This window comes from Dendropsophus ebraccatus, chromosome 5, assembly GCF_027789765.1.
Source record: "Dendropsophus ebraccatus isolate aDenEbr1 chromosome 5, aDenEbr1.pat, whole genome shotgun sequence".
NCBI lineage: Eukaryota > Metazoa > Chordata > Amphibia > Anura > Hylidae > Dendropsophus > Dendropsophus ebraccatus.
This window is the reverse complement of record NC_091458.1, coordinates 38,945,885-38,966,901: the sequence shown is the minus strand read 5'-3', so window position 1 is coordinate 38,966,901 and position 21,017 is coordinate 38,945,885. Positions and strand designations below refer to the sequence as shown.

At 41.5% G+C, this 21,017-nt stretch overlaps 1 protein-coding gene across 1 annotated transcript in view; it reads right to left on the bottom strand.

The window, feature by feature from the left end:
* Positions 1-21,017, bottom strand: part of RXFP2 (relaxin family peptide receptor 2) — a 199,275-nt gene that overhangs the window by 59,272 nt on the left and 118,986 nt on the right. The window contains exon 4 of the mRNA XM_069972085.1: positions 10,902-11,007. Within this exon, the coding sequence (XP_069828186.1) occupies positions 10,902-11,007 (106 nt within the window). The remainder of the gene's footprint in view (positions 1-10,901; positions 11,008-21,017) is intronic.

Genomic DNA, 21,017 nt, shown 5'->3' with positions numbered 1-21,017 from the left:
TATTTTAACCCCACAGTGTTTGGACAGAATTATTTCAAAGCAGGTGAAAGTGACAAAATTTTCTTTTTTTTTTTCTTCGTGTCACTTTAAAGACATGTTATCTTTTCTAAATGCATGATAAGGAGAAAATGCACCCCCTAATTTATTGCCCCATTTCTTCTGAGTTCAGACATATGACCATTGTGCCCCTAACTCAATGTCTAGGCGCACGGCAGGGCTCCAAATGAAGGGAGCACTTTGTGGTTTTCAGAGCACCAATTTAGCTTGAAAATCTATTAGGCCCCATTGTACTTATGGAGAGGTATTCAGCTGCCAGAACAATAAAAACCCCCCACAAATGACCCCATTTTGGAAACTAGACCCCCTAAGGAATTCATATAGGGGTACAGTGAGTATTTTAACCCCACAGTGTTTGGACAGAATTATTTCAAAGCAGGTGAAAGTGACAAAATTTTCTTTTTTTTTTTTCTTCGTGTCACTTTAAAGACATGTTATCTTTTCTAAATGCATGATAAGGAGAAAATGCACCCCCTAATTTATTGCCCCATTTCTTCTGAGTTCAGACATATGACCATTGTGCCCCTAACTCAATGTCTAGGCGCACGGCAGGGCTCCAAATGAAGGGAGCACTTTGTGGTTTTCAGAGCACCAATTTAGCTTGAAAATCTATAAGGCCCCACTGTTGACTTGGAGGGGTATAGAGCTGCCAGAACAATAGAAAACCCCCACAAATGACCCCATTTTGGAAACTAGACCCCCTAAGGAATTCATATAGGGGTACAGTGAGTATTTTAACCCCACAGTGTTTGGACAGAATTATTTCAAAGCAGGTGAAAGTGACAAAATTTTCTTTTTTTTTTTCTTCGTGTCACTTTAAAGACATGTTATCTTTTCTAAATGCATGATAAGGAGAAAATGCACCCCCTAATTTATTGCCCCATTTCTTCTGAGTTCAGACATATGACCATTGTGCCCCTAACTCAATGTCTAGGCGCACGGCAGGGCTCCAAATGAAGGGAGCACTTTGTGGTTTTCAGAGCACCAATTTAGCTTGAAAATCTATTAGGCCCCATTGTACTTATGGAGAGGTATTCAGCTGCCAGAACAATAAAAACCCCCCACAAATGACCCCATTTTGGAAACTAGACCCCCCTAAGGAATTCATATAGGGGTACAGTGAGTATTTTAACCCCACAGTGTTTGGACAGAATTATTTCAAAGCAGGTGAAAGTGACAAAATTTTCTTTTTTTTTTTCTTCGTGTCACTTTAAAGACATGTTATCTTTTCTAAATGCATGATAAGGAGAAAATGCACCCCCTAATTTATTGCCCCATTTCTTCTGAGTTCAGACATATGACCATTGTGCCCCTAACTCAATGTCTAGGCGCACGGCAGGGCTCCAAATGAAGGGAGCACTTTGTGGTTTTCAGAGCACCAATTTAGCTTGAAAATCTATAAGGCCCCACTGTTGACTTGGAGGGGTATAGAGCTGCCAGAACAATAGAAAACCCCCACAAATGACCCCATTTTGGAAACTAGACCCCCTAAGGAATTCATATAGGGGTACAGTGAGTATTTTAACCCCACAGTGTTTGGACAGAATTATTTCAAAGCAGGTGAAAGTGACAAAATTTTCTTTTTTTTTTTCTTCATGTCACTTTAAAGACATGTTAAATACATGATAAGGAGAAAATGCACCCCCTAATTTATTGCCCCATTTCTTCTGAGTTCAGACATATGACCATTGTGCCCCTAACTCAATGTCTAGGCGCACGGCAGGGCTCCAAATGAAGGGAGCACTTTGTGGTTTTCAGAGCACCAATTTAGCTTGAAAATCTATAAGGCCCCACTGTTGACTTGGAGGGGTATAGAGCTGCCAGAACAATAGAAAACCCCCACAAATGACCCCATTTTGGAAACTAGACCCCCTAAGGAATTCTTATAGGGGTACAGTGAGTATTTTAACCCCACAGTGTTTGGACAGAATTATTTCAAAGCAGGTGAAAGTGACAAAATTTTCTTTTTTTTTTTCTTCGTGTCACTTTAAAGACATGTTATCTTTTCTAAATGCATGATAAGGAGAAAATGCACCCCCTAATTTATTGCCCCATTTCTTCTGAGTTCAGACATATGACCATTGTGCCCCTAACTCAATGTTTGGACACACAGCGGGATCCAATGATTTTAGAGCACCCATTTTGCTTTAAAAAATCTATTAGGCCCCACTGTTCACTTGGAGGGGTATAGAGCTGCCAGAATAATAGGAACCCCCACAAATGACCCCATTTTGGAAACTAGACCCCCTAAGGAATTCATCTAGGGGTACAGTGAGTATTTTAACCCCACAGTGTTTGGACAGAATTAATTCAAAGCAGGTGAAAGTGTCAAAATGTTCTTTTTTTTTTTTTCAACGTGTCATTTTAAAGACATGTTTTCCGTCTTTCACACATAACAATGAGAAAAGGCACCCCCTAATTTATCATCCCATTTCTTCTGAGTTCAAAAATATAACTATTGTGGCCCTAACTCAATGTATGGACACACAGCGGGATCCAATGATTTTAGAGCACCCATTTTGCTTAATAAAATCTATTAGGCCCCATTGTTCATTTGGAGGGGTATAGAGCTACCAGAATTATAGGAAACCCCCAAAAATGACCACATTTTGGAAAATAGACCCCATAGGGAATATATTTTGGTCAAAATCAATGCACAGCGGGTAAATTAACAAACAAATTTTAAAAATCAACAGGTGTAAAAATTGTGAAATCCCTATTGGCAACAAAAAGCAGAGAATTAAAGCTGAGTACCCCTAAGGGGGCATGTCCCTAAAACAGCAACTACCTGTAAATATGACTATGTCTTGCCACAGAAGCAGAAATCTCGCATTTGAGTCACTTTGATGACATCAAGAACAACATTCTGGTTGGACATGTAGCAGGAAAAAAAAAGTTCTGCAGTGAAGCGCAATATATATATAAAAAAAGAGGAAGATCCAACTGTATGGAAAATTGGACTTTTTTTTTCAAAATATGAAAGAACACTTGTAGGGCTATGATAAGTTTATTACTTTATAGTGACTGGTCATACAACACCTCTGTAGCCACATCAATCTCTATATGAGGAACGAATGTGGTAAGCGATGCGGTACACCATAACAGGTCCCTGCCCGGGAAAGTAGGAACCGTTAGGCGCACAAAACAACCAATCACTTTCAAAATATATAGAGACCGTGTCCATTACCATTCGTCTGAACAGTAAAGTATCACTAGTCCCCATAGTGAAGAATTTGTATTTAAGCCCATAGTGTATTGATATTGACCAGCTTTATTATTAGATAGCCTTCAAAAAATAGAAAAAAAAATAATGCCCATATGAGAATACAGTATTAGGAATGGAAATAACAGACTTCTGTGGGTGGACATAGTCATAAGAACAGTTGAAAGATGATCAAATGATCACAAATGCTACTTTTCAAAAGTAATGTTGCCTTTAATTGTCCCAAAAAAATATGCACAATTGGCTGTGCCATCAAAAAGGTGCATTGACATTAGGGGTGTAAGAATTAAGGAATTTAGGAGCGTGATCAATGGTTTCATTTATTTAGGCAAACATAGCCAGGGTCACTTTTTGGGGGTCCCTATGAGCTATTACAAAAGTACATGAAACAGAGAGTGGGATCAGATTACTGATGACAGTACAAGAATTGTGTGGACAGCACTTAAAATTATTAAATGCCATTTTGACAAAAAAATATAATACCTCTCCTGAAAGAATACACCACAAAATAAAAGAAAAATGGTATAGAAATTGATTCCTGAAAGGAACCCTCCCTCCGAACCTTATGGGGTTTTTATTTCCCAGTGAAGAAAATTGTAAAATGAATACCTCTCCATAAATAATAAACCACAAAATAAAAGAGAAATTATAAAGAAATTGTTCCCTGAAAGGAACCCTCCCTCCCAACCGTATGGGGTTTTTATTTCCCAGTGAAGAAAATTGTAAAATGAATACCTCTCCATAAATAATAAACCACAAAATAAAAGAGAAATTATAAAGAAATTGTTCCCTGAAAGGAACCCTCCCTCCCAACCGTATGGGGTTTTTATTTCCCAGTGAAGAAAATTGTAAAATGAATACCTCTCCATAAATAATAAACCACAAAATAAAAGAGAAATTATAAAGAAATTATTCCCTGAAAGGAACCCTCCCAACCGTGGCATTTTCCCCCAGTGCTTAACATTAAAAAATTAATACCTCTCCATAAATAATAAACCACAAAATAAAAGAGAAATGATAGAGAAATTGTTCCCTGAAATGAATCCTCCCTCCCTCCCAACCTTGGCATTTTTTCCCAGTGCAGAAAAAAAAAAAAAAAAAGAATGCATCTCCTGAAATAAACCACAAAATAAAACATAAATTATAAAGAAATTTAGTCCGTATAAAGAATCACCCCCCCCCCCCACTCTTTTTGCCGTCTCAGAAATAAATTTAGTAGTGGGCCACGGTGTGGTAAACTTCGAAGCAGGGGTGAATACAGAGGCCAGGTTGGGATGGACATGTGGGGCAATAAAAACGTGAATCACTCCTCCTTCCATTCTTTCTGCAAACTTTACATCTTTTTTGGGGGTACCTTCGGGTGGCAGTGGCAGGGACAGAGTGTGGGAAGTGGCGCTCTGTGAGTCTGAGCACGTCCTCAGACTCAAAGGACTCCTGAGGGGCAGGGGAATCAAACAGGAGACGCTCGATCACCTCCTCCTGGAATTGCAGAAATGTGAGCGTCCCCTGTGCCTTCTGATATACCACGAAGGCGTTGTAAGTGGCAGTCTGAATAAGGTAGACTGCCACCTTCTTATACCAGGCCCTGGTTTTGCGCTTCACCAGGTATGGTTGCAGCGCCTGGTCTGACAAGTCCACACCACCCATAAATCTATTGTACTCGCAGACACATGCAGGTTTAGTGCTGTCAGTGGTGGCCCCCCTCTCCCTTACCACCACTGAGGTGTCTGCGTGCAGGGTGGTGATCATGAAGACCTGCTTTCTGTCATGCCACTTGACAGCGAGCAGGTTTTCACTTGCCAGCGCAAATGATGCCCCCCTTTCTACCCGCCTGGACAGCAATTCAGGTGGGAGTCCTACCCTGCTTTTTCGGACTGTCCCACAGGCCCCTGTATTCGCAGCGTGCAGCAATTTATAGAGTGGGACACTGGAATAAAAGTTATCAGTGTATAGCTGGTAACCTTTGTGCAGGAAAGGCCCCATCAGCTCCCACACAATTTTCCCACTGACGCCAACTGTGTCTGGGCAGCCTGGGGGGTTAAGCTGGCGGTCCCTCCCTTCATAAATAAAAAAATTGCAGGTGTAGCCAGTGGAGCTCTCGCAAACCTTATACACCTTCACACCATAGCGCGCCCGCTTAGATGGTATAAACTGGCGGAAGGAAAGGCGGCCTTTGAAGTTCATAAGGGACTCGTCCACTGCCAGCTGCTTGTCAGGGGTGTATACACTGAGGAAGGTTTGTTGGAGGAGGGATAATAGGGGTCTTAATTTGTAGAGGCGGTCAAAATTTGGGTCATTTCTTGGGGGGCACTGTGCGTTGTCATTAAAATGCATGAAACGCATCAGGGTCTCGTAGCGGGTGCGGGACATGATTGCTGCGAATACAGGGGTGCTATGGGTAGCCCGGCCACTCCAGTAGCTGCGTATGGAGGGCTTTTTCACTACACCCATCAGAAGTGTCAAGCCCAAAAACTTTTTTATTTCAGCGACACTTGTGGGCCTCCAGGATGTCGCATAGGTGCAGGTGGGCTTTTGGGTGATGTATTGCCGAGCATATAAATTTGTCTGCTCGACAATAAGTCCTAGGACCTCATCCCCCACAAATAAATAAAAGAAATCTACAGGGTTGTAGTTGCTGACATCCCTGTTGATCCCAGGAGTGGCAGTGAATGGGGGGATTTGGGGAGAGAAGGAAGTGGCAGGATCCCAGAAGCTGACAGGGACGCCACTAGCTCTAGGGACACCCCTTTCCCTAGGGACACGACTGGGGCCAGGCTGCGACACCTGCACTGCAGCTGCGGCCGCCATACGGGGTCTAGCAGAGACAGACTCCTCAGAACTGCTACCACTGGCGTCAGAATCCGGGAAAAATTCTGGATCTGACGCAGTGTCAGTCTCACTCCCAGAGCTGCCAGAGCATAGCATGGCGTACGCCTGCTCTGCACTGAATGATCTGCTGGACATTTTACAACCAGCAAGAACAGAAAAAATATATATATATATATATATGTGAAGTGGGGGTTCTTCACACACAGGAAGGGATCAGACAGTGACGGCGGGCAGGAGTGACTGACAGGGGCTATCAGACACTAACAACGGACGGCGACGGACAGGAGTGACTGACAGGGGCGATCAGACACTGACAACGGACAGGAGTGACTGACAGGAGCTATCAAAAACTAACAACGGATGGTGAAGGACAGGAGTGACTGACAGGGGCTATCAGACACTAACAATGGACGGTGATGGACAGGAGTGACTGACAGGGGTGATCAGACACTGACAACGGACGGCGGCGGACAGGAGTGACTGACAGGGGTGATCAGACACTGACAACGGACAGCGGCGGACAGGAGTGACTGACAGGGGTGATCAGACACTGACAACGGACAAAAGTGACTGACAGGGGCGATCAGACACTGTAAACGGACGGGGGTGACTAACACGGGCGATCAGACACGAACAACGGACAGGGGTCACGGACACGGGCTATTTGACAAGGGCGGCGGACAGGGGCGACGCAGAATGTGTGTTCTGTGCTTATGTGACACTTTTACACAGCACAGGTCTTGTAGTATCTCTCTCTTCTCTCCCAGATCAACTACAGGGAGAGAAGGGAGAGACACAGCACAGGACCTGTGCTGTGTTTACTAATACAGGGCAAATGATGACTGTGATAGGTATATCACAGTCAACATTTGCTGAGGGACCAATCAGATTGGTCCCTCCCCTGTTGCTATGAGACAGGAGCTGACAGGCAGCTCTGTCACATAGCATACAGCGCATGCGTGCGCCATTTTGTTTTCTTTGGCGCCCAGAGGGGAGGGGGGCCTCCCCCCTGAAGATCGCCGGCGGCCATGACACCAGGACAGGTGAGGGGACCTGTCCCACAGCATTTTTATCGCCACTGACCGAAAATAGACGGTCAGTGGCGATAAAAATGGTGTATGGCACAGCCGCCATTCATTCTAATGCGATCGCCGTTATTCTGTGAATAACGGCGATCGCATTGCCGGGGACCGCTCACCGCGGCCCCCCGTGTCTTCTCCCAGCTCTCAGCTACCTCCGGCAGCTGAGAGCAGGGAGATTTTACCCCCCGCGGCGCCGCAGATCTATTCCGATGCGCCGCCGTTAAAAGGCGTACGCATCGGAATAGAGCCCATTAGTGACCGCCGTGAAAAGGCAGCATGGCGGTCACTAAGGGGTTAAGCCTATAAGCCTAAGCATAGGTGAAAGAATGTTTACACGGAACGATCTGCAAATTTTTTGCAAACGACCAACGATAATATGAGAATGTTGAATGTTGAAAGATCAAAATGAATGATTTCTCGCTTGTCATTTGATCGTTTGCAGAGTTTACACGTATTATTATCGTTTAAATTTGATCGTTATCGTGCAAATTCGAACGATAATCGTTCCGTGTAAAAGAACCATTAGTTAGTTCCCATAGTTGCATAGTTAGTGTGGTTGAAAAAAGACACACGTCTATCAAGTTCAACCAAGGAGGTGTGAGAAATGCATTGCATATTTATTTGACAGTGATTAGAATGCTGGAAAAGATTTCTCATCAGCAGCTCTATGTTAGTGGTGATATGTGTGTGTACTATCCTGGTTATGCATGCTCATCTGCATCTACAATATTATCTATTTTACAACCAAATGCCTCTTTTCTCTAGGGGAATAACAAAACAAGATAGCCAAGAAATGGCTGGTTTGCAAATTGCACATTAGCACTTGCTGAAGCATAAAAAATAATAATAATACAAAATACAAAATGCCAGAAAAACATGAGATAACTTGACACACATCTGGGCTAAGTTCACACAACGTATAAATTCATTAAACAATGGCCATTGTTGCAGGTTTGCAATAACGGCCGTTATTTCATGAAAGCGGACGATCGCTTTCATTACTATGGAATCCCAGCTGGAGTGTATACACACTGTATACACTTAGGCCGGGATTCCATGCAAACGCACAAAAAACTGACATGACAATTTTGTGTGACCGCTATTCATATACACTTTATATTGTCAGCTATGGTTAATTGGAACACGGGCACACCTGAACGTGCCCTCATTCCAATTCAAAAGAAGTGTAGTACCGGCCGGAATTAACTTTACAGACGGCAGACGTTCTGTTACATGGTCATGTCAAACAACGTCCGCTGTCTTACAACTAGAGATGAGGGAACTTTTCAAAAGTTCGTTCCGACCAGACTTCCGGATTTTTTTGAAAAGTTTGGTTTGACCGAATTTTGGATTTCTTCGGATTTCATAGTTTAAAGCATCTATATAATATGGGGGAAGTGTATTTGGTTGAATTTAGGGCTCTACATGTCAGTAACATCATTATCTTTTCAATATCTTAAAGTCAATTTTTTTTTAGACTTCAATATTCACCATTACAGGGTCTATGCAGGAAATTCACCATTACAGGGTCTATGCAGGAAATTCACCATTACAGGGTCTATGCAGGAAAAAGGTTTTATTCTACACACATGCACAAGGTATATTTGTGTCTTAGGATAACACCTATGTCATATACACTCTCACAAGGGTCCAACTATAGTACTTGTACATCTGTATAGCACTTTTTTTTTAGAGTTTTATTCTACACACATGCACAAGGTATATTTGTGCCTCAGGATAACACCTACGTCATGTACACTCTCGCAAGGGTGACAGTATAGTACTTATATATCTGTATAGCACATTTTTGTTTTGTGCACCCTTTGCTCTCCTATGCCTAATCTATCTATCTTTTGCCACCTCTCTATTTTTCTCTCTCAATCCCTATATGTTTCTCCTCTCCGCTTTCCTAATAATCTTTTGGTCTTTGCTTTTGTACAATATCTTCTCAGTAGTCAGTACAGCAGCGTACAGCAGCAGCAGCGTTTTGTCACTAACGAGCTCTGTGCACTGCTAACAGTCTCCTTCCTCTCTCTCTCTCTCTCTCTCTCTCATGTGACCGGTCCCGGGCATCATGGGAAAGCGCTTTTCCCGCCCGGAACACTTCCCGATTTCTAAAATGGCGGCTGCCATTTTAGAAAGCAAAAAAAAAAAAAATTCGGAGCGGACTTTCAAAAATCAAAATCCGACCGGACTCAAACTTTTGTAAAAATCTGAACCGGATCCCATACCGGCCGAACCGGTTCGCTCATCTCTACTTACAACGTGGGAGCGAGGCCTTTGCCTGTAAAAGTTTTGAGGCTGAAAATGGGTCTGCAAATACTATGGGGGAAATTTATCAAACATGGTGTAAAGGGAAACTGTCTCAGTTGCCCCTAGCAACCAATCAGATTCCACCTTTCATTTACAAAGAGTCTGTGAGGAATGAAAAGTGGAATCTGATTGGTTGCTAGGGGCAACTGAGACAGTTTCACTTTACACCATGTTTGATAAATCTTTCCCTATGTGAGCAAATATTGCAGTTGTAAGATATTATAGCATCAGGTGATAAAGATGATGGTAACTTTTTGATCAGTTATACTTCTGGTCCCTTAAAAATTACTTTGAATGTTATGCTTTCATTTAAAGTGGGGATAGGGCTCAAACTAAATGAGTTACACCTGCGCATACAGTTCTTCCAAAACTGAAGCAGAGAAAGTGGTTCCCTATCTTCTTGGCTAATGTTTCTCAATATTTGGAAACCAAGCGATTTGAATAAAACAAATACAAGTATAGGCTATGTTCACAAAACAAAAGTTCCGTGGGAATCACAGCCCTTGGTACAACAGCCATGATTCCCACAGAACTCACATTGTGCTGCCTTCTGAGGGAATCCCGGCTAGAGTGTATACACTCCGTCTGGGATTACTTGCGGCGCCGTATAAAACTGACATGTCAGTCTGTCAGTGCACACTATGGAGCGAGCGGCTCCATCAGAAAAGTGCGGTTTAAAGATCATCCGGCCGATACTGCAGTACTGGCCGAGATGATCTTTTCAGAGACCGGCCGTTCCGTAACCCGGCCGGGTCACGGAACGACCGGTCTCTTACGTTGTGTGAACATAGCCATATACTGTGCTTTAAATAGGTGCAGCACTGCATGGAGTCAATGGCGCACCCCCTACAGATATGTACCCCCTTAGCATGGTCCCAGGCTATCAATAGCTATTGTATTCCAGAAGACCCAGTTACCCCTCATTACAATGTCCCTGCTTATCAGAGACGGTGAACTACAAGCTAGCTAATGGTTAAGTTATTTACCTGACTTTGAAAGGATTTTGCACAAATAGTTACCCGGCAAAAAAAAATCCTAAATCCTCCTGTGTGGTTGAGAGGATTGACAAGCTCGCAACAGCGCTGCCCTTTAATCATATTCTGGCTCTATTATTATGCAATGGTTGATAATAAATCTCAAACCTATTTCCTCTCATTTTATGCTGATGACAAATCTAATGTGGCATCTAGAGATCAATTACAGTTCTTTGGAAGGTGGACCAGAAGGAGGAATTGCCTGAAATGAATTTATGTGCATGCACTCGGACACAGAGGTAGTGAGAGGAGGGCTATGGGATATCAGAATGGGATGATCCAGTACATAATAGGCTAGTCACAGATGAAATATTACCATGAACTCAAGCTAGTAGAATCGGAGGGATGCAGGTGTCTACTTACAAAAGTGTTACATTGCTTGACACGTACGGGACTGCTTGTAAATTGGCCTCTACGCACTCGAGCTCAGTGTCTTTGCACTCACAAATGTCTGGGAACTGGGTGAGACCTAGAAGCAATGGACAGGAATCATATTCACTATATGGTGCACGGAAATGGACAAAGAAAAAACATAAAAACTACTTTTATATCATAACATGTTAAACAAGTTATTTACTATCTTCTGTCTGTTACTTTTATTGGATTACTAGTATAATTATGCATGTTTTAATGGATCGTGTAATCTATTATTATATCCCTAAGTTGTGTACCAATGCCCATTCTTTAACCCCTTCATGTCACAGCCAATTTTCATATTTTCCTCCTTTTGTTCAAAAATTCATAGAGCAGGAATGTCCAAAGTCCGGCCCGCGGGCCATTTGCGGCCCGCGTTCCGAACTTTTACGGCCCCCCCAGGTGTCCGGCAGCAACAGATACCTTGCGCCACGCCACTCTAGTGCACAGAAAAGGAAAGCCGAAATCTCGCGATGTCCGAGATTTCGGCTTTCCTTTCCCGTGCACTAGAGCAGTGTTTTTCAACCAGTGTGCCGCGGGCGCCGTCCCTCTCACCTACTGGCCCGGACGAGCTCCTCCAATCAGGGGAGACCAGGAGCGTGGTGCGCCACGCACCACGCTCCCGGTCTCCCCTGATTGGAGGAGCACGTTCGGGCCAGTAGGTGAGGGGGACGGCGTCCGCGGCGAGCATCTCAAGGAAGGTGAGCAGGGATGGGGGAGAAACAGGAGAGAAGCAGGGGGAAGAGAAACATGGGGATGGGGGAGAAGCAGGGGGGAGAGAAACATGGGGATGGGGGAGAAGCAGGGGGGAGAGAAACATGGGGATGGGGGAGAAGCAGGGGGGAGAGAAACATAGGGATGGGGGAAAAGCAGGGGGAGAGAAACATGGGGATGGGGGAGAAGCAGGGGGGAGAGAAACATGGGGATGGGGAAGAGAAACATGAGGATGGGGGAGAAGCAGGGGGGAGAGAAACATGAGGATGGGGGAGAAACAGGGGGGAGAGAAACACGGGGGAGAAGCAGGGGGGAGAGAAACATGGGGATGGGGGAGAAGCAGGGGGGAGAGAAACATGGGGATGGGGGAGAAGCAGGGGGGAGAGAAACATGGGGATGGGGGAGAAGCAGGGGGGAGAGAAACATGGGGATGGGGGAGAAGCAGGGGGGAGAGAAACATGGGGATGGGGGAAAAGCAGGGGGGAGAGAAACATGGGGATGGGGGAAAAGCAGGGGGGAGAGAAACATGGGGATGGGGGAGAGAAACCGGGATATCCCTTTTGTGTTTATCGAAACAGGCCCAGGTTTCACACTGAGTGAGTATAAATACATTTAGAATCTATATTATTAACTATATGTATAATATGTACTGTTTTAGTGTCATTTTGTGCCATTTTGGTTGGTGGTGTGCCCCGGGATTTTTTAAGTATAAAAAGTATGCCGTTTTCAATAAACTTATTAAAAAAAAGTTTATTTTCATTCATTTTAATGGTCCAAAGAATGTCAAGCAAAATGGTCGGCCCTCGCACATGTTCACTTCATCATATTTGGCACTCTTCAAAAAAAGTTTGGACATGCCTGTCATAGAGCTTTCACTTTTTCCACCTACAGACTTATATCAGGTCTTTTTTTGTGGGACGCCAATTGTACTTAGTAATGAGATTCTTTATTTTTCCATAAAACATGTCACAAAAGAAGATATTTTTTGAATTTCAGGAGGGTTTTGGGTTACACTATTCATCATGTAGTAAAACTCATATGTTATCTATGTTCCTCAAGTCAGTATGATTACAATGATACTTAATTTATATTTTTTATATATATATATATATATATATATATATATATATATATATATATAAAATTTACATTTAGGGTAGCTTCACACATACCGTATCGCTACGTTTTTATCGCTGCGTTTTTGGTGCGATTTTTACATGCGAGTTTTGATTTTCACATGAAAATCATGTAAAAATAAAAACGCGCATGTAAAAAACGCAGCAAAAACGCAACAAAAATGCAGCGCTAAAAACGTGATAAATACGGTATGTGTGAAGGCACCCTTAAGAAAAAAAAATGTGTGTTTAAAATGACTTTATTCTGACTTTTATAATGGTTTTATTTTTTGGTCTATGTGGCTTTTTAAGGGGTCATTTTTTGTTTCATAATATGTGGTTTTATTTGGTACCACACTTGTGTACAGTATATGCGATTTTGTTTATTTTTTTCTGTGATGTGATGTGACTTGAAATCAGCAATTTAGCATTTTGGCAGGTGTTAAAGCTTATGCCATTTACTGTGCAAGATCAGGAATGTAATAATTCAATAGTTCAGGCGATTCCGCATGCGATGATATCAAATATGTTTTGTTGTTTTTTTTTACATATTTTTTTTTTTTATTTGGAAAATGGGGTCATTTAAACTTTTATTATGGGATAGATTTGTTTATATTAAAATATATATTACATGCTTTTGTAGTCCCCCTGATTGCACATAGGGATCAGTACCTATTAGGGCACTAAGTGGAATTTTACAATAGATTAACAGATGATCAGAGAGATCAGTAAAGATTTTTTTACTGTTGTGTTAGGGCTTTTTTTATGTTTTGAAAACATGGATAATCCCTTTAAGGAAGCAAGCTGTAAATATTATTTTAAAAGCCGATAAACACTGAGTATTTGCAAATAATAATAACAATAATAATAATAATAATAATAATAATAATAATAATAATGATAGAGAGATCTGAATCCCTCTTTGTATTGTCTTTCCAACACTATTCCAACACTATCAAGAACTTTTAACATGGGGTCTGTCATTTTATTACTGTATTTTGGTCATGGGATAACCAGTGTGACCATCGACCATGTTGAATGTGTCAGAGGAAGTGGTCTGTCCTGGGTCAAATGATTTACAGCATGACATCACTCGCCTATAAGATTCCCTCTGGCTGCTCATAGACCTCACCCAACCCAGATCTGTATGCAGCTAATTTCTCTATGGGATCAGAATACAGTATATAGACCATGTTCACACTTTTTTGTGCTGTTTTTTCTTCTGTGATTTCTTTAAATCATAGAAAAAGGCGCTATTGTATAGCAATTGCAGAAATTGCAGTAAAAATGCATAATTTTGGCTTTTGCATAAATGCGTAAATCTGGCTTTTCGAAAAAATCACAACAAAAGCAATGCCAAAATGGAGTAAAAATGCTAAAAATCTGATAATGCAACATGGGAACATATCTTGAACCCCCTTTTTTTCACCTTATGATAAAAATAAGAAAAGCTTAAAGCGAATTTGTACCCACAATCTGCCCTCACAAACCACTTGTACCTTCGGGTAGCTGTTTTTAATCCAAGATCTGTCCTGGGGTCCGTTTGGCAGGTGATGCAGTTTGTCCTAAAAAACAACTTTTAAACTTGCAGCCCTGTGTCAAATTGGCGTGGCCTAGAGTGTCTTTGCCCTAGGGTTGCACCACCTCTCCGTCCCTCCTCCCCATCTTCTTCAATATTAGGAATGCCCCTAGGCAGGATTTCTCCTATTCATCATTTGTCTGAACACTGCACATGTGTTGGATCGTTAGGGCACCTGTGCAGTGTAAAGACAAGTGATGAATAGGAGAAATCTTGCCCAGGGGCATTCCTAATGGTGAAGAGGGCGGGGAGGAGGGACGAGGAGGTGGTGCAGTCCTATCCTAGGGCACAGACATTCTAGGCAACGCCAACTTGACACGGGGCTGTACCATCAACTAAACAGGTAAACACAAGCCACATACAAGAAGCTCTTCATTATGCTACACTAAATTAACAAAAACTATAATAAAAAAAACCTCCTGTGCTTCTTTAACATTTTCCCTATTTTTGGATATTTTGAAAATTCTTCGATGAAGTTTGTGGTAACTTTTCTAGAAGCTGCGTGGCTTGGTAGAATAATTGGTAAGAGGAAGCAAACTGATAGCTGAGCTTCCACATAAGGATATAATAAATCTACTCGGTATCACAGAGTCGTTTCCCTGGATATTCTTTTCATGCTGGGCTACATATGTTGGATCAATCGGTTATTTTTGTAAGAAATCTTCAGTAGGTTATAAACAGTGTGATAGCATGATACAGTTTTCAGTCTAGGCAATTATTTCTGAGCTTAGGAGCGAGGATCTTACTATGATTATAGCACGGTACATTGGCTCATTGCTTGCTCCAAAATAGGCATCACATCAGGGTCTCTGTGCTATTTTATATAGTATATTATCTTTTGTCATTTTTGTTACACTGATAGGACCTGCCTTAGTACTCTTTGAAACATGTTTGGGGGGCAAGTATTAGGAATAGGGTTAAAGGGATACTCCAGCAAAAAAAAAAAAAATCCATTTAAAAATCTCAAGCCTTCAAGTGACACAGTGCTCTCTGCTGCCATCTCTGTCTGTGACAGGAACTGTCCAGAGTAGTGGCAAATCCCTATAGAAAACCTCTCCTGCTCTGGACAGTTCCTGACATGGACAGAGGTGGCAGCAGAGAGCACCGTGTCAGACTGGATAGAATACACCACTTCCTGCAGGACATACAACAGCTAATAAGTACTGGAAAGCTTGAGAATTTTAAAAGTAAATTACAAATCTATATAACTTTTGGTCACTAGTTGATTCGAAAGAAAACATTTCCCGTCTAATCGGAGTAGGTTTTGCAGGATTCTTTAATGGTTTATTCACATGTGCGTAATCTGCTGTGCATTTCATGCTGAAGATTTGATGTTGCAGGTTTAATCAATCTAAATAAATAGCTGAACATGTGATTTTTTTTAAAAAAATTGCATGTCTTCCAGTACTTATCAGCTGCTGTATGTCCTGCATGAATGGTGAATTCTTTCCAGTCTGACACAGTGCTCTCTGCTGCTACCTCTGTCCATGTAAGGAACTGTCCAGAGCAGAAGAGGTTTTCTATGCGGATTTGTGACTACTCTGCATAGCTCCTGGCTTGGACAGAGGTAGCAGCAGAGAGCACCGTCCCATGCTGGAAAGAATACACCACTTCCTGCAGGACATACAGCAGCAATAAGTACTGGAAGGCTTGAGATTTTCTGGAGTTTGACATTCTTAATCAGTGATTCCTTTGTATAAAGCAAAATGGGAAAGATATCTGGAGGGCTGATGATATACGAAACGAAGAAGGTGTGTGCATGTGCTTCCTACTCTCCCTGTAATCTCTAATTTCATGAAATAAACCCTTAGTAGTTATTAAGATTTTTTTTAATTATTCTACTTTGTATAACAGCTGGAGAGTCATTCCATCCACATTGTATCCGCCGCTGTAGCCTGGTAATATTTAGTTATCTCCTTAATGACAGACATGATTGGTTCTCATAAAAAAGCAATGAAAAAACGATTGCACTAAGTTTATGGATCTTTCTATTAATTCCACATAGAGGCCAGTAGATGGCGCCAGCAAAGCAGTGACATGTAGTGTTATAATGAGCTGGAGCCAAGTGTTCTTGCTTTGCTCATGAGGACGACTTTTTATATAGAATACAAACTTTCCAGTGAGTTCTTTACTGTGGTTGTGCTCCACTGAAGTTCTTAGAGTCCATACTGTGTAAACTGGTGTAAAATGTCGCTCAGACAAATGCACTGATAAAGTTCAATGTTAGGAATCATTTTACTAGTCCTGACAATCCAAAAATAGCAGACAAAACAGAATGACATAGCCTAGGGATCCGTGGATTCAGAATAAAGTGTTTTTGTACCCTCCATAACCTACTACTCTATCTAATGGCAGCATGTACTATAACAGTTATTCTTCTGTATAGTATTGGGATTATTATGCAGTGAATCTGATGGTGAATTTAATACTGTAAAGAATTGGAATTGGTGATGGGGTCCTCAGGTGTTTACCAGTGATGAACTATATTGGCCTATTGGTTGGGTCAATGTATATTAGAGTAAGGACACATAAAGTAATCAAATGACGATATATTTAGATCAATAATAAAAACATGCACTACATAGTGTTATATATAAATCATGATGGATACAATATAGAAAATAGCGGTATTAAAAAAGGAAAAAAGAGGAAAATGTGAAAAAAATATATAAAAGACGGAAAAATACAATAAAAAATACAATAAAAAATACAATAAAAAAATCTCCTGTGGATAAAAAGAAAGTCTTAGTTCATATATGTAGTTAATCACATCCAAATGATCCCACTTATTAGTAACGATCCTTAATTGGTTGAAATGATAGACTCATTAGTATAGTGCCAGTTAGTACATGGTTATAGATATAGTAAACAACGTAGAATATTGTCGTGATTGAGCCGTAATTGCTGTATTGCTGGAATGTCTTAACAGTCTTATTCTAAAGCTCAGTTTAGGGTGCTGTTTTGCCGGATCGATTCAGTACCGTTCATACACAATTCACAGTGGTTAGTTGAACTGTTTTACTGATTGGACTCATTGGTATACGTTAATTAGATGCATAGTTATAATATATTGCATACTTTAGTTGGTATCCATAGAGTAAGGTTATTGTTAAGATATCTCAATAGGCGCTAACTGTATTCAGTAGCGATACCTCCGGTACTTTACAAGCCGCCTGATAGCTGTGACAGCATGAGTTGTGATAAACACGGCAAATGTAATAGTGTTGTGTCGTCTGACACTTCTCACCCGTCCGGCGGTAGTTGGATCTCGGTCGTTGAGAGGGGACCGTTCCGGCAGCAGTGGTTCTTGCGTCCTGGCTGTCAAGCGCTGGACGCGCTGGTGGGTGCTCAATAAATAGGTGAGCTGGCTTGCGCTTGCGCAGATGGGCTTGTTGCCCGCGGGACCTCGTGTGTTTTTTTGGCGCCAAAATTCAAGTGAGGAATGATGCCTATACTGGACACTTGTATTGGATCAGATGGATGCTGATGATATAAAAATGGATTATGTGCAAGAAAAAAAGGAGTTTAAACTCCTTTTTTTCTTGCACATAATCCATTTTTATATCATCAGCATCCATCTGATCCAATACAAGTGTCCAGTATAGGCATCATTCCTCACTTGAATTTTGGCGCCAAAAAAACACACGAGGTCCCGCGGGCAACAAGCCCATCTGCGCAAGCGCAAGCCAGCTCACCTATTTATTGAGCACCCACCAGCGCGTCCAGCGCTTGACAGCCAGGACGCAAGAACCACTGCTGCCGGAACGGTCCCCTCTCAACGACCGAGATCCAACTACCGCCGGACGGGTGAGAAGTGTCAGACGACACAACACTATTACATTTGCCGTGTTTATCACAACTCATGCTGTCACAGCTATCAGGCGGCTTGTAAAGTACCGGAGGTATCGCTACTGAATACAGTTAGCGCCTATTGAGATATCTTAACAATAACCTTACTCTATGGATACCAACTAAAGTATGCAATATATTATAACTATGCATCTAATTAACGTATACCAATGAGTCCAATCAGTAAAACAGTTCAACTAACCACTGTGAATTGTGTATGAACGGTACTGAATCGATCCGGCAAAACAGCACCCTAAACTGAGCTTTAGAATAAGACTGTTAAGACATTCCAGCAATACAGCAATTACGGCTCAATCACGACAATATTCTACGTTGTTTACTATATCTATAACCATGTACTAACTGGCACTATACTAATGAGTCTATCATTTCAACCAATTAAGGATCGTTACTAATAAGTGGGATCATTTGGATGTGATTAACTACATATATGAACTAAGACTTTCTTTTTATCCACAGGAGATTTTTTTATTGTATTTTTTATTGTATTTTTTATTGTATTTTTCCGTCTTTTATATATTTTTTTCACATTTTCCTCTTTTTTCCTTTTTTAATACCGCTATTTTCTATATTGTATCCATCATGATTTATATATAACACTATGTAGTGCATGTTTTTATTATTGATCTAAATATATCGTCATTTGATTACTTTATGTGTCCTTACTCTAATATACATTGACCCAACCAATAGGCCAATATAGTTCATCACTGGTAAACACCTGAGGACCCCATCACCAATTCCAATTCTTTGCATACTTCTTTTCCCTCTGGTATAAGGGTAGGGGGTTAACCTCGGCAAAAACCAGTTGCAGTCGATCTCGTGCTATTGCCCTATCGAATTTAATACTGTGCTAGGAACCATTGATTCCAGAATTCTTATTCATATTTCACTATATCAGATCTGATACAGAAGCTAGAATGGGGTATAATAATACACTTTCCTTATTGCTGTACTGCATATATTCTTACATTTCCCTGGCAGTTATACAATGCTGATTACTTCAAAAATACTAAAGGCAAACAATTGATTTGCTCCGTTGGATGATCTGGTGACACGGGGTTCCCGCATTGACAGTCATCAGCAGTCAGCAGAGGTTAGCCTGACGTGACCTCCTAGAGAACGGCAATCCATCACTATTATGTGCAGCTTTATATGGTTTAAAAATCAAGAATCAAGAGAGTCTGTTGGCGGTTCTGAGCCAAGTCAATCGGTTCTGAGCCAAGTCAATCGGTTCTGAGCCAAGTCAATCGGTTCTGAGCCAAGTCTGCCGATAGCCCTAACCAGAGGTTGGGTAGAGGAGAGTAACAATAGCAGGATGCTGTAATGGGAACTGGCCAGCTCTTCTTGTAAGGTGCCCCTCACTCTCAGTATTGAGAGCTTTGCTGCTCCTCATCTTGGCTATGATTGACGGGTTCAGTGGTCTTCTCCCCAATATAAGAGAGCTCTGTACATCTAACAAGGGCGTTGCTTCGAGTCACTTTGAAGGCAAAGTATGATGCTGGTAAAGCAACAGGTATTACTACATTTTCCTTCCCATTCTTTGTATATAGGGTTTGATTGCTCAAAACTGTTGAAAAGCATCTTTTAACCCCTAGACGTCCCTGGATGTACACTTATGCCCTGGCCGCCTGTCACCAGACGACCCATGGATGTAACTGTACATCCTGGGTGTTTATCCCACTATGAAGCGCTCTCCGGTGTGGAGCGTGCTTCATAGCAGGTGGGGCCCGTCTGCATTCAGCAATTGCGGCGTTTAAGTGTAAGTGACAAGAGCATCTCCTGGTCAGGTCCCTCACCTTCCTCTGTGCGGTCCGATCGGCTATCTGCTCATTGAGTCTGCCACAGGAAGGCTCAATCAGCAGAGCGCCTATTACACCAATCAATGCATACCATTGTACAGTGTATGCAATCTGATAATTGCATGTAAAAGTCCCCCCGTGAAAATGTTTTTAAAAATACCCCAAAGCCCCTCCCAAAATAAAAAGTTAAAATCACCCCCCTATCCCATTTTATAAATAATAAATCATATAAAGATAAATAAACATATAATATACAGTAGCATGCGTAATTGTCCGATCTATTAAAACATAATAATTGTCATCGCGTACGGTGAACTGCGTAAACGAAAAGAGGGAAAAAAGCACCAGGATTGCTGATTTTTGTTTGTTACATTATATAAAAAAAATTAGCAAATGATCAAAACGTCCGAGCTACACAAATATGGTATTAATAAAAACTAGAGATCATGGCGCAAAAAATGACACCCCATACAGCCCCGTAGGTGAAAAACTAAAACTGTTATAGGAGTCACAATAGGCCCATTTTATTAATAATTAATTGCAAAAAAAAAAAATAGAATTTCATAAAAAAAAAAAATATATAACATTAGAGAATCTGTGTAACCTGCATATGGTTGTGTTCGGGCTGACCTATAGAATAATGGTATCATGTCGCTTTTACTGTACAGTTCATTACGTAGACACAGGAACCCCCCTACAGTTTTTTATGATTTCACCAATTTATATTTTCATAAATAATATTTTTGGGGTTCCATCATACATGTTATGGTAGAATGAAAGGCGCCATTACAAAGTACACCTAGTCCTGAAAAAAAACAAGCCCTTACATGGCCCTGTAGATAGAAAAATGAAAGCGCTAGAGCTCTTAGAAGGGGAGGAGGGAAAAATGAAAACACAAAAATTAAAATTTGTGCGGTCCACTGGGTCATTTTAAGCTTGGTCCGCAAAGGGTTAAAGAGGTTATTTACTCTGTAAAATACATGGT